General features: G+C 35.2%; 1 protein-coding gene across 2 annotated transcripts in view; it reads left to right on the forward strand.

Annotated features, from left to right (window-relative positions):
* HNMT (histamine N-methyltransferase) overlaps window positions 1-9,145 on the forward strand; it is a 51,731-nt gene extending 42,586 nt beyond the window's left edge. For both annotated transcript variants that reach the window (XM_072789055.1, XM_072789053.1), the window contains one exon: window positions 3,127-9,145. In XM_072789055.1, the coding sequence (XP_072645156.1) occupies window positions 3,127-3,482 (356 nt within the window). In that variant the 3' untranslated portion in view covers window positions 3,483-9,145. The remainder of the gene's footprint in view (window positions 1-3,126) is intronic.
* Window positions 9,146-13,278: the final 4,133 nt, after the last annotated feature.

Here is a 13,278-nt window from a genome sequence, read left to right on the forward strand (position 1 = left end):
TTGTCCTCCCCTCTCCTTACCTAAGGAAGGAGGAAAATCATGGTGTGTTATTTTTAATACAATGAAAGAAAAAGAATCTGGTTTATATCATGTTGGAAACAAAAGTAACACCATATGTTGTGCCCACTGAGAGCCATTATGATAATGCATCAGTTAGAAAGTGTATAATTGCTCAGCTCAGAAATGGCACCAAGTCACACAACACTAACACCAGCAATCAGTGTCTGGTTATTTTTTTCTCTGACAGGTTAAAAATAAAAATAAGAATGATAATACAGCTTCTCCTCAACCATTGAAATATTTATTTTCTTATATAGTCTTATTTGTAGGCATATCCTTATTTGAGTAGATAATCACTATCTTTGTAATTAAAGATTTTTTTAATACATAGTCATGACCCTAATTTTTTTTCACTGGACTGAGGTTTTGTTTTTTACTGCTTCATTCCAATTTACCTTCTAGAGCACACCCTGCAGTTATTGCTCCCTCTTCTGAAATATTAGTAGAATGTCAATTATCTAAGCTTTTAAATTTTATCATTTTCTGCCTTAGATAGTCTCTTTTGTTGAGTTCAATCATAACATTTTAGCCCAATCCATGGATGAAGGCCAGGGGTCTTTGAGCATCTAATAATTATATGCATAATTGTATGGGTATTTATTGTTTGTGTACTTTTCTGGAAAGTTAATTACTTCATTAGACTGTAAAAGAGGTTTGGGAACAAAAAAAAAAAATTAAAGCTTTGAAATCTTCACTATTAATCCCGGAAGCTCATAGAAGATATAGGTTCTCTCTTGCATTGTTTTGCCAAGTCCAAATTAATTCCCTAATATGTCAACAATATTTATTTACTATGTGTGCCAGTCATGGTTTTTTTAGTTCCTTTACTTTTTCTTGCCCCAATCCTATGCATAAATTCTATTGTTATCCCTGTTTTGCTGATGATTAAACTGAGGCAGTTTCATAAAGCTAGTCAGAAGAAAAGGCAGGCTTTGTACTTACGCGGTTGGCTTTAAAGACCCTCTTAATTACTACACTGTATCAATTGTGTATATAACATCCCATTATTATATGCAGGTATTAGAGGATCCACAAGTAGATGCTCATTTGTATTGATGTATCAATATTACAGATTTCTGAATAGCAAGTTTGCTTTTCCAGCCTCAAGATTACAACCAATGAAAATACATTATCAAACTAATTCCACAGTATGTTCATTTATTTTTTAAGTACTTTTTACCCATCTGCCATGTGCTTAACATTGTGCAACAATTCACTTAAATTATCTTATTTAATACTTGCAGTTGCATTTGAGGTAAACATGGTTATTCCACTTTATAGATGAGAAAACTGAGGTTCTGAGAAATTAATAACAAACCTCATATTATTTTTGAAGTGTCAAAAGTACATTCCAACCTGTGTCTCTCTCACTTAGAGGTTGCATCTCTTAGCTTCTACACTGGGCTGAGACATTGCTAAAATATCTTCTAAAGCTGGGGACAAAATTTGTAAGAATCAGCCTAGTTATTGGCAGTGCAAGGCAGCATAAGTGGAGACATGAAAGGCTACCCCATTTTTTGTTTGAGAAAATCAGCATTGTATTTATTATGCTCTTTCTATTTCAATTCTTACTCTTAGATCCTCTCCTCTGAACTCAAGACTCATGTAAACAACTGCCTTCTTCCTATCGCTGCTGGAATATCCAAGAGATACGTATCAATAGACATCTCACATTTACATTTCCAAAACCTGACACCTGATGACACTCTTAAAACTTCTCTTCCTTATTATTCCCATTTCCTTTTTTTAAAGGATTTTATTTATTTACTCATGAGAGACAGAGAGAGAGGCAGAGACAGGCAGAGGGAGCAGTAGGCTCCCTGCAGGGACTTGAACCCAGGACCCTGAGATCATGACCTGAGCCAAAGGCAGACATCTGCTGAACCTTGGAGCCACCCAGGTGCCTTTTTTCTTCCCTTTTCCAATAATGACAATTCTCTTTTTTCAGATAGTTGGGCCAAAATCATGGGGGACACTGACTCTGTTTTTACTCACACCCAATATCCAAATTGTTGGCAAATATCACTAGATCTAGGAACATAATAGATAAAAAAAAAAAAAAATCTAACCACTTCTCACTTCCAAAGCTAATTGCTCCAATTACCATCACCTGGCACCCAGATTATTGCCATAACCTCTTTACTGTTCTATTTTTGCCTTAATACGCCATAGTCTATTCTCATCTGTGCGACCAAGTAACTTTATTAAAATGTAAATTAGGTTAAGTCACTTTAATGTTGCATTGTCTATATGAAAGCTACATTTGGCTATTGAAATTGATATTTAAATGAGTTGCAATGAAGTAAAACTTATAATTTATTTCCTTGGTCATACTAAGGAATGCTTAGTTCAAAGGCTTCTTAGCCACAGATAGTTAGTGGCTATCATCCATATTGGACAATGTGGATATAAAATATGTCCATCAATCCAGAAATTTCTTTCAGACACCATTACAATGACTTCCCATCTCACCCCACATGATATGGCACCCTATCCACTTCCCCCACCACTCATCAAACTTCATCTTCTACTCTCCCCTTTGCTCATTGAATTCCAATCTCATTGATTTCCTGGCTAGTTCTTAACATGCCAAAAGCATGTTAAGGTCCTTTGTAGTTCCTATTCTCTACTTAAGGTCATTTTCTCTCTGATACCTACATGGTTTGTCATATCTCTGCCTCAGGTCCTTTGTAGTTCCTATTCTCTACTTAAGGTCATTTTCTCTCTGATACCTACATGGTTTGTCATATCTCTGCTCAAATGTCACATTATTACAGAGACTTTCTGTGACCACTCTATAGAAAACAGCAACACATCCAGCTCTTGGACCCTCCTTATTCCTTGCTCTGATTTGTTTTTCATTAGGATTTAGCACCATCTGATACGTGATTTATTTACTTCTGTTTTTAACTTTCCCTCTGCTGTACACTCCTTAAACTAAGCTACCCAAAGGCAAGAATATTTCTTTACCGACTGTTTTATTCTAAACATCTAGTATACTTCCTGGCAGAGTAGGAAAATGAAAAGAAGAATAAGTAAAAGCATGAACTTTGTTTTATCTCATAGGAAACAGTGGCTGGGACAAGCTATGGAAAAAGTATGGAACCCGCTTACCACAGGATGACCTCTGCCAGTATGTCACATCGTCTGACCTCACGCAGATGCTGGACAAATTGGGGATTAAGTATGAGTGTTATGACCTTCTGTCCACCATGGACATATCTGATTGTTTTACTGATGGCAATGAAAATGGAGAACTGCTTTGTGATTTTTTGACAGAAACCTGCAACTTTAACACAACAGCACCACCTGATCTTAAAGCAGAAATTATGAAAGATCTGCAAGAGTCTGAATTCAGTGTAAAGAAAGAGGGAAAGGTTCTTTTTAATAATAATCTGAGTTTCATAGTGGTTGAGGCATAAATATCAATCATGAGAGTGTACTCAAAAAATTATATTTTGAATAATGTTGATCATTTATTTCTGTATTAAAATTACAAACACATCTCGGTATAAGTAGAACATTGTCTCATATATAAAATCTAGAAAATTCCAAGACATTCTCAGATTTCCATGCAGAATCATATAGGATACTCTTTGTCTTATCCTATCCATTCTCCCTATCAAAAGGCCACATTCAGGTTAAATACCACATAAGCTAGAGAAATGAGACAACTAGTTTCACTGGCTTATTGACAAGAAAATCTTTTCCAATTTGTTGATTATACTGGAATTTCCCAAAATATTAATAAAACATGTACCATGGATTCTTTAAATACTAACAAGTATGTACTTGTTGATATATATGAAAAAGTATATGTTTATTGATTTTTTCTTCTTTTATTAAGAATTATTTGCCTGTGTACTTTCCTCTAGTAGTTTCTATCTTGTTTTTATTGATTACTAGATGTAAGCACCTTAGGATATTAGAAAATTCATTGTCATGTGTTCCATTTGCTTCCATTTTATTTTCTCTTTTCTCTTTATTATATTTTATCTTTGACTTTATAGATTTTGTTTTTTTGATATACTGAATTTTTTTTCTATTTTATTCAGTCACATTTTAAGCTTTTTTTCTTTCTTAATTTCTGGGCTTCTGACACATTTTTAAAGGCCTTTTTAAAACAAGGCTTTAGAATATTTACATATTTTATTATAAAAAGTTATAGTTTCACTTTAAAAAAATAAATCTTTGGTTATGTTTGAAATTTACCTAAGTGTAGAAGTCTGAGAAGATGGCCGAGTAGAAGGGCTCTAAGATCACCTAGTCCCACAGTAACTCATATCAGCATAAAATAACTCAGAAAATACCCCCAAAGACTGGCAGAAAAAACTCCACAACTACAGGTAAAGGAGAGGCCACATGTAATTGGATAGGAAGGGTGAATATGATGTGGGGAGCCAAAAGACCCTTGGCTGTCTGCAGTTGAGAGGGGACCAAGGGCATGGAGAAGGATGAGAAACAGTTACACCAGGGAGCCTCCATGGGGAAGAAGAATCCCCAAGACATTTGCCTTTGAAAGTGAAAGGGGCTGAATTTCATGAGTTCTTACAATCAGCAATATGTAAAGCCTGGAATTTTAAAAATTAGCAGGCTTAGCTCTGGGTAAGTCCAATGTATTATAAGAAACCGAGTTCCTGCCCTTAAAGAACAGCACAACAAATATCCCATGTAAATACAGCAAAGAAGTAGTAGTTTGAAAAATACCTGCCAAAACAGAGAGTCCTGTGTGTTTTGGGGGCCTTATTCCAAGCAACAGGTGACCTCCACATACACCTGGTTAAAATTGCCTCCCTGTCCACGTGGCCTTTGCAGAGCAGCACTGGCCAGCTCTGGTCTTCACAGCAACTTCATGTACCCTATAGAAGAGAACCAGCACCACCTTGTTAAAAGTGTGTGCTCCACCCACTACTTTCAAGAGCAGGAGATGTGGCTGACTTTCCTAACACATAAAAATAGACATGGAAGGTTAGACAAAATAAGGAGACAGAGGAATACGTTCCAAATGAAAGAAGAGGACAAAACCACAGGAAGAGACCTAAGCAATACAAATATAAGTAATATGCCTGATAGAGAATTTAATGATCAAAAGACAGACACTGGACTTGAGAAATGAGTGGAGGCATCAATGAGACCCTTAACAAAGTTATAAAAAAAGAACTAATCACAGATGAAAAATACAATAAATGAAATTAAAAATACACTAGATGGAATAAATAAGTTAGAGGAAAGAGAAGAAAAAATTAATGACTTGGAAGACAGTAATGGAAAGCAAACAAGCTGAGGAGGTAAAAGAAAACAAATATACAAAATGAGAATTTAGTGACTGCATCAAGGATAATAACATTTGCAATATAGGGATCCCTAAGAAGAGAAAGAAAAGGGAGCAGAAAATTTATTTGAAGGAATAATAACTGAAACTTCCTGAATCTTGGGAAAGAAACAAAAACCCAGATCCAGGAGGCACAGATATCCCCCAATAAAATCAACCCAAGGAGGTCCACACAAAGACAGACAATACTTAAAATGGCAAAAAGAAGTAATAAAGACAAAAAAAAAATAAAGCAGAAAGAGAAAAGACAATAATTAAAACTTTTAAGGCCAGAAGGGAATGACATATATGCAAAGTGCTGAATGGGAAAAATGTACAGTCAAGAATACTTTATCCAGAAAGGCTAGCAGTCAGAATAGGAGGAAGAATAAGGAATTTCTCAGACAAAAACTAAAGAACTTCATGACCACCAAACCAGCCTTTAACAGTCCCTGTTAAAAGGGGCTTCTGCATATGACATGATACTATATATAACCCTAAAGATTCCACACAAAAAAATACTAGAACTGATAAATAAATTCAGTAAAGTTGCAGGATACAAAATCAATGTACAGAAATCTATTGCATTTTTATATGCTAATAATTATGCAGCAAAAGAGAAATTAAGGAAACTATCCCATTTACAACTGCACCAAAACCAATAAAATACCAATAAAATACCAATACCAATAAAATACGGAATTAAAATGTCCGTATACCCAAAGCAATCTACACATTTATGCAATCCCCATCAAAATACCAACAGCATTTTTCAAAGAATTAAACAAATTATTCTAAAACTTATATGGAACCAGACAAGACCCCAAATAGCCAAAGCAATCTTCAAAAGGAAAAACAAAAATGGAGGCATCACAGTTCTGAACCTTGAGTTATATTACAAAGCATAGACCAAAACAGTATGATACTGACATAAAAACAGACACATAGATCAATGGAACAGAATAGAACACCCAGAAATCAATCCATAAGTATATGGTCAATTAATCTTTGGCAAAGGAGGCAAGACTATGCAATGTGAAAAAGGCAGTTTCTTCAATAAATGGTGTTGGGAAAACCAGACAACATACAAAAGAATGAAACTGGACCATTTTCTTATACCATAAAAATAAACTCAAAATGCATTAAGAACCTAAGTGTGGGACCTGAAACTATAAATATCCTAAAACATAACACAGCCAGTAATTTCTCTAACATCAGCTTCAGAAACATTTTTCTAGATATACCTCCTGAGGCAAGGAAAATAAAAGCGAAAACAAACTTGCACTTGATGGGATGAGCACTGGGTGTTATTCTGTATGTTGGTAAATTGAACACCAATAAAAAATAAATTTATTATTTAAAAAAACTTGGGATTATATTAAAATAAAACGCTTCTGAACAGCAAAACTGGTTAAAAACAACCAACAAGATTAAAAGACAACCTACTGAATGGGAGAATATATTTGCAAATGATATACCCAATAAGGGGTTAGTATACAAAATACATAAAAAATTTATACAACTGCACACCAAAAAAATTCACTTAACAAATGAGAAGATATGAACAGATATTTCTCCAAAGAAAACACATATAACCAACACATTAAAAGATGTTCAACATCCCCCATCATGAGGGAAATGCAAATCAAAACTACAAAAAATATTCCTCACACCTGTCAGAACAGCTAAAATAAAAAAAATAAAAAAAACATAAAAAACAAGTGTTGACTGGATGTAGAGAAAAAGGAACCCTAGAGCACCCTTGGTGGGAATGCAAACTGCTGTACTCATTGTGGAATACGGTATGGAGATTCCTCAAAAAGTTAAAGAGATATATGTACTACTATGTTTATTGAAGTATTGTTTACAATAGTCGAGATATGACAGCAACCCAAGTGTCCATTGATTAATGAATGGATAAAGAAGTGATTTTATATATTTATTCAATTATATAATGGAATATTATTGCCATAAAAAAGAATGAAATCTTGCCACTTGCAACAACATGGATGGGGCTAGAGAGTATAATGCTAGTGAAATAAGTCAGAGAAAGACAAATATCAAATGATTTCAATCCTTTGTGGAATTTAAGAAACAAAACAAAGGAACAAAGAAAAAGAAAAAAGAGAAAGAGAGACATAAACTAAGAAACAGACTTTTAAGTATAGAGAACAAACTGATGAGGATTAAAGAGTACACTGATCATGATGAGCCCTGAGTAATGTATAGAACTGCTGACTTACTATATTGTACACCTGAACTAATGTAACACTGTATGCTAACTATATTGGAATTAAAATTTTAAAACTTAATTTTAAAAAAAGGAAAAAAAAATAAAAAAAATTAAAAAAGGAAATTTACATAAGTGTAAGGAGTGAAAAAGAGAACAAACTGTTTATCCTCACAAAGATAGATTGCTATACATACTTTCCTTGGAGGGAGGGAAACTCCACAGACTTAAAATGCATTCTGTATCACTTATCAAATTTCCAGAAAATCTTGAATCTATTTCAACCCTCTAGAGTCTCTTATATTCCTCTAAGATCTCTTTTAAGAGCAAAAGTCATCCTTGGACAGGATTTCAGAGGATTTTTGAGAGTATTGAATGTGTTTATCTTTAATGGTGAACATCTATCATTCTTATAAAAGCAGTACATCTCTTTAAATAAGTAAATAATCCAGTAATTTATAATTAATAAGTAAAGACATATTTAAAGTAAGTAAACAATTACTACTTTCTGTTAGATACAGAACAACAGTTAGATTTTACTGAAGAGCTCATGGACCCTCATTCTCCCAGGGATGGAGCCTTCAACATAGTGTGGTGTTCACTCTTTCACATTACAGAGCTACCACTTAATGCTGCAGGATAATCACAGAGTTAACACCTCTCCCTAATCTCCTGCTGAGGCCCAGGAAGTATATGGGAGTGCGCAGCCTATTTTTGTTAACAAAAGACCAAACTTTGTTGTTCATTATGAGTAAAACTGGCTTGCATTGCCCTCTTTTCTTGGACAACTTCATCAATGTTTTCTGAATTATCAGTGACAACAAATGAAATGACAGTTAACCAGTTTCCTGAATATGAACCCTGAACCATTAATCATACTGATATGTACTACTGACAAAGGAAATCTGTGAGGCAGACATAATTGATGGATATGGGCCATGACGACCTTGAACAACGTCCCCAAAAGGATAGAAATCAAGACTCTATAGAGCAAATTATGGCCTTTTCTGAAAAGCACACGTACAAAACAAAACAAGAACTGAATAATATGCTACTTACAGATAGAAAAGAGGGATATCCATGGAGGGATATTTGTAAAAATGGCCTTTCTCATCCCTAAAAACATCACTTACTAAAAAAAAAAAAAAAAAAAGGATAACTTCTCACCTGCTTCAATTTGTTAAGGTAACGGGAACACTTGAGCCTTTAAAACAAAAATCCCCATGAGTACTTACCAGGCAGTGATGGAAAGTTACATAGGTACAAGGAATGATACTATTGACTCTTTGAGTTTGTTCTTTTGGTTCAGAAAAAAGCCTGTAACATGAATTTGGAATGCTAGTTTATACAAAATAATACATTCCCCAGTGTTTAATATGGTGCCATTCATATGGGTCCCAAGTAATGGGTGTCTAGTGAATGATTTCTTTCTCAAGCATTCATCTTGTAACCATGTGTTTATATTCTTTTTTTTTCTGCCTGTGTGTTTATATTCTTACTGAAAGTATAACTCAAGAACCCAATAAAATTCTTTGTTGCCCTTAGTATTTATATAAACCTTAACTTATTTAAAGTATTTCGGACACTTTTTTTATTTTGTTGTTAGGGAGTATTGCCAAAATCCAGAGAAAACATTAAGTGGAGTGCACTATTACAGGGTTCTGATATTTGCTTATTATAAAAATTGGCAATTTTCTTAATAAAAAATTCTGCCAATCTGGGCACACATAAAATAGTAATGATTTCTGGTGTATCTCCATAAAAACATACACAAAGGTCACAAAGAATACTAGATCTTAAGTTTGTGAAACTGCATAGACCTAAATGTATATTTAATGTTTCAAATGTTTGCTTAATAAGAGTAGCTTACACAGAATATTTTGTCATTTTAAAGGCATATATACATGTGTTTACCCCATCAGAACCTTATTTCTGAGAAAATAAGGACTTCTTGCTAAGCCCTGCAGGGAAATGAATGTATATAATCTTGTCAGATGAAAGGCAGACCAGACTTCTGGGTTAACCCTAGTCTATTAGTTACTTACTAAGTTATCTCAGGTAACTGATTTCTTCTTGATTCTCACACTTCTTCACCTTCAAAATGAATATAATCATAGTATCTACCTCAGAAGATGGTCATAAGGATTTCTGGAGTTAAGCTGCATAAATATACTCATAAAATGGCAGACTCAGGGAATTTCAAAAATAGTAGCAATGCTTATTATTAATTGCTTATAACAATTCAGTATAAAATGCAGAGCAGATAAAAAAATGAAAATTCAAGAAAATTATGACTGAGGCCAGAGAGCTGGTACCTAGAGAGGTCAACCTAATAATTCATAACCTTGATATTTCTAGCCAAAGACTGGTGGGCCTGTGTCTACTGGAGCCAAGCTGGTGCTTCATGAAACCAAAGGTGCCATCAGGGTTGGGCCACTTTAGCCCCACCTTGAGACACCTGCCTATCTGATGCTGTAAGTGCCTGTGCTCTGTACTGTCTGAAGTGGCCCCATTTCAACCTAGTCTGCAGACCAATGGGTGGGAAGCTAATACAAGGAGGCAACTCACTGGTTGGCCAGAAATTGGAATGATTTCTCTTGAAAAATATCAAATGGATCCTTTTAATTCTTCTCTTAAAAAATTTGAAATTATAGGGGCGCCTGGGTGGCTCAGTCAGTTAAGTGTCTGCCTTAGGTTCAGGTCACGATCTCAGGGTACTGGGATGGAGCCCCACATAGGATTCCCTGCTCAGTGGGGAGCCTGCTTCTTCCTCTCCTTTTGCCCCTCCCCCCTTCTCATGCTCTCACTCAGTCTATCTCAAATAAATAAATAAATAAAATCTTTAACAAAATTAGAAATTAGAAATCTAGGGAGATTTGGCATTTGTACTGTCACTCATGAAATATACATTTAATAATATTTATCATGTGAGGCATTGTTCTTAGCAAGAGTGATACTGCAGTAAAGAAAACAAAGTTCCCAATGCTACTGGTGTGATTTCTAGAAGCAGTGGGAGGGAAGACAGAAAAATAGTTATGTCAGATAGTGATAGACACTAATAAGAAAATAAAAGTAGGTAAGGAGAAAAGAGTACCAGAGGGTATAATATTAGTTAGAATTGTGAAGGAAGTCCTTTTTAAAGGAGTGAGATTTGAACAGAAGTTTAAATGAAATGCAAGGGAAAGACATGCAAAAAGATGGGAGAAGAACATTTCAGAAAGAACTTATAAGTACAAAGGCCCTGATGTGAGAATGAGCTTGACATATTCAAATGACTGTCAGGAGGCTAGGTGGCACTCTGTAGTAGATGAGATGAAAGGTCTTAAGACAGAGTCAATCCAGCGTAGCTACTGTAGACCATATGCGGGACCTCAAGATATTAGTTAGAAAGACAGGAAAGGGGCATATACAGGAATGAGAGATACCAGGAGTGTAAAACCACATGGCATTTGAATGGGAGCTGAGCTTTGGCTGTCTCAAGTAATGCCCCTTGCCATTTCCAATCTCTGTCTATGTCTATCCTGAAAACAAATACCCTTTACCTTGCAGTATCCTAGGGCATATCTGCCTCTTGCAACTCAGATGTCCTAGATAGAACAGCATATAACATTTCACTTGATTCTTACTTAATTTGAAAGATTGGTTATCATTATCCCATTTTGGAGGTGAGGAGGCTAAGATACTAATAAGTTAAATGATTTAGCCCAATTCTCAAAGCAAGTTTGTAACTGGGTGTAAGCAAGACTCTATATCTTCTGACTTTACACTATATGTCTGTAGAGTGGGAAAATTAAGTTAATGATGCTCTTTCATCTTAGATGTAGCTTGCCTTAAAAGGTAAGACTTCATAGAACGAAATTCCTTTTGCCCCAAAGGTCCATCTGCGAATTGAAGGAAGTTGATCCTATCATAGAAGAGAAGAAGCATCAGAGGGCCAAAGGGTAGTATTAAAAAACTCACTTCCTTGAATGGTAAAATAATACTCTTTCTAAACACTATCCTTCACTAGTAAGTTTGCTTTTTTTAAATAATAGTAATTATTATTATTATTTAGTTTGTTTTAATCAAGTCCCAAATACCTGGGTTCTCCCAACCATTTGCCTTGATTTTTGCCTTTATTTCTCTACCACTATTCCTACCAGGTCCCAGGCATCACCAATTTCATGTTTAAATTATCTGTCACCCATATCCTAGTTCCCCTATGATTCATATGCCAGGCAACACACACATCCATAGTACACAATCAACTAATGCAGGTTAGTTAAAGCTGCGGGTTGTGTAATCCATTTCTCAACATGATATACACTGTAAAAAGGCAACAGCAGTAAAGGGGTGGAAGTTGATTTAAGAGGCTCCTCGGGCAACAACAGTCACAATTTTCAAATGTGCCAAAAATTCATTAGGGTTCCATGTCAGATTGCCGTAATCTCTGTAGCAATAGATTAATAAATACAATAATGCGTTGTTCTGGAGGCTGCAATGACACATTGTGGATATTCTGTATAAGTGGTGTCTTCCCATGATCATATTCTTCTCTTGAGGAATTATCTGTTTCCTGATTTGTCTTAATGATACTTGAAGGACTTTGCAAACAACCTGCCTAGGGTAGAAAATGTTGAAATAAATCATAGGAGCCATCAACTACAGTCCAAGCTTGGTGAGCTCTCCAAAGACATTTGATACAGAAGATGCAGGAAAATGTCAGTACTTATATTTATGTCCTACAGCTAACTAATTTCATGCTAATTTCATTTCTATACTGTGATTCTTCTTTCTACCTGTGCTGATAGATGGATTTCATGAGTTAATTCTCCAGTTTCCGATGCAGGCAGACTGGACATAAATCCCAGGGTTTTGTAGAAGAGACAGTTCTTCCATGCTACTTATTATCAGCACAAGCACACTGCAGCCTTGGCTTATTTATCAAGATATTGCTACCATTCTACATGCTTTCCAAGTTTAACCTACCTACTTTACAATAGCTTTTCATGGGAGGTACTTTACAAATTTTGTGGTTTATTACTTTTATTAGTTTTTTTATTATTTTTATTTCTCCAGGTCTGATTGGGAAAAGACTTTGGGCTTCTTCCTCCTTTTTTTTTTTTTTTCTTTTCTTTTTTTTTTTTTTTTTTCAAAGCATACCCAGAGAACAGGACAAGGAAATTAGCCAAGGCTTACTGCTTCAGAATAAACCTCGTGGGACAGATTTATTTGGGCAAGGTTGGCAATCCATGGGTTTCCCATCTGTGTGTCCTAGGAATGGTGGAGTAAACATTGGCTCCCTGGGTTTTCTCTGGTGTGTCTAATTTATAGATTTCCAGCTTGAAAAAGGGTTGATCATGGAAAAAGATTCTCTGCTTTAAAAAAAAAACAGACCTTAAATATAAGGATTCCATAGTAATATTTATCGAGCAGTTATGATGTATTAGACACTGTGTTATATTATTTAATCTAATCCTCCTAACAGGTTTATGGATTAGTAACTATTTTTATCCCAATTTCACAAAGAAGGAAGCTGAGGTTTAAGCTGCTTGTATCACTTCTCCCACTTTCTCACAGCTGGTGGAAACAGAATTCCAACCCACACAGATGAACCCCAGGGACCATGTTCTTAACCACCACATCCTGGCTGTCTTTAATGTTAATCCTTGTTAATTCTCTGTTCCTTTCTCTCTCC

The sequence above is a fragment of the Canis lupus genome, chromosome 20 (genome assembly GCF_048164855.1).
Source record: "Canis lupus baileyi chromosome 20, mCanLup2.hap1, whole genome shotgun sequence".
Taxonomy (NCBI): domain Eukaryota; kingdom Metazoa; phylum Chordata; class Mammalia; order Carnivora; family Canidae; genus Canis; species Canis lupus.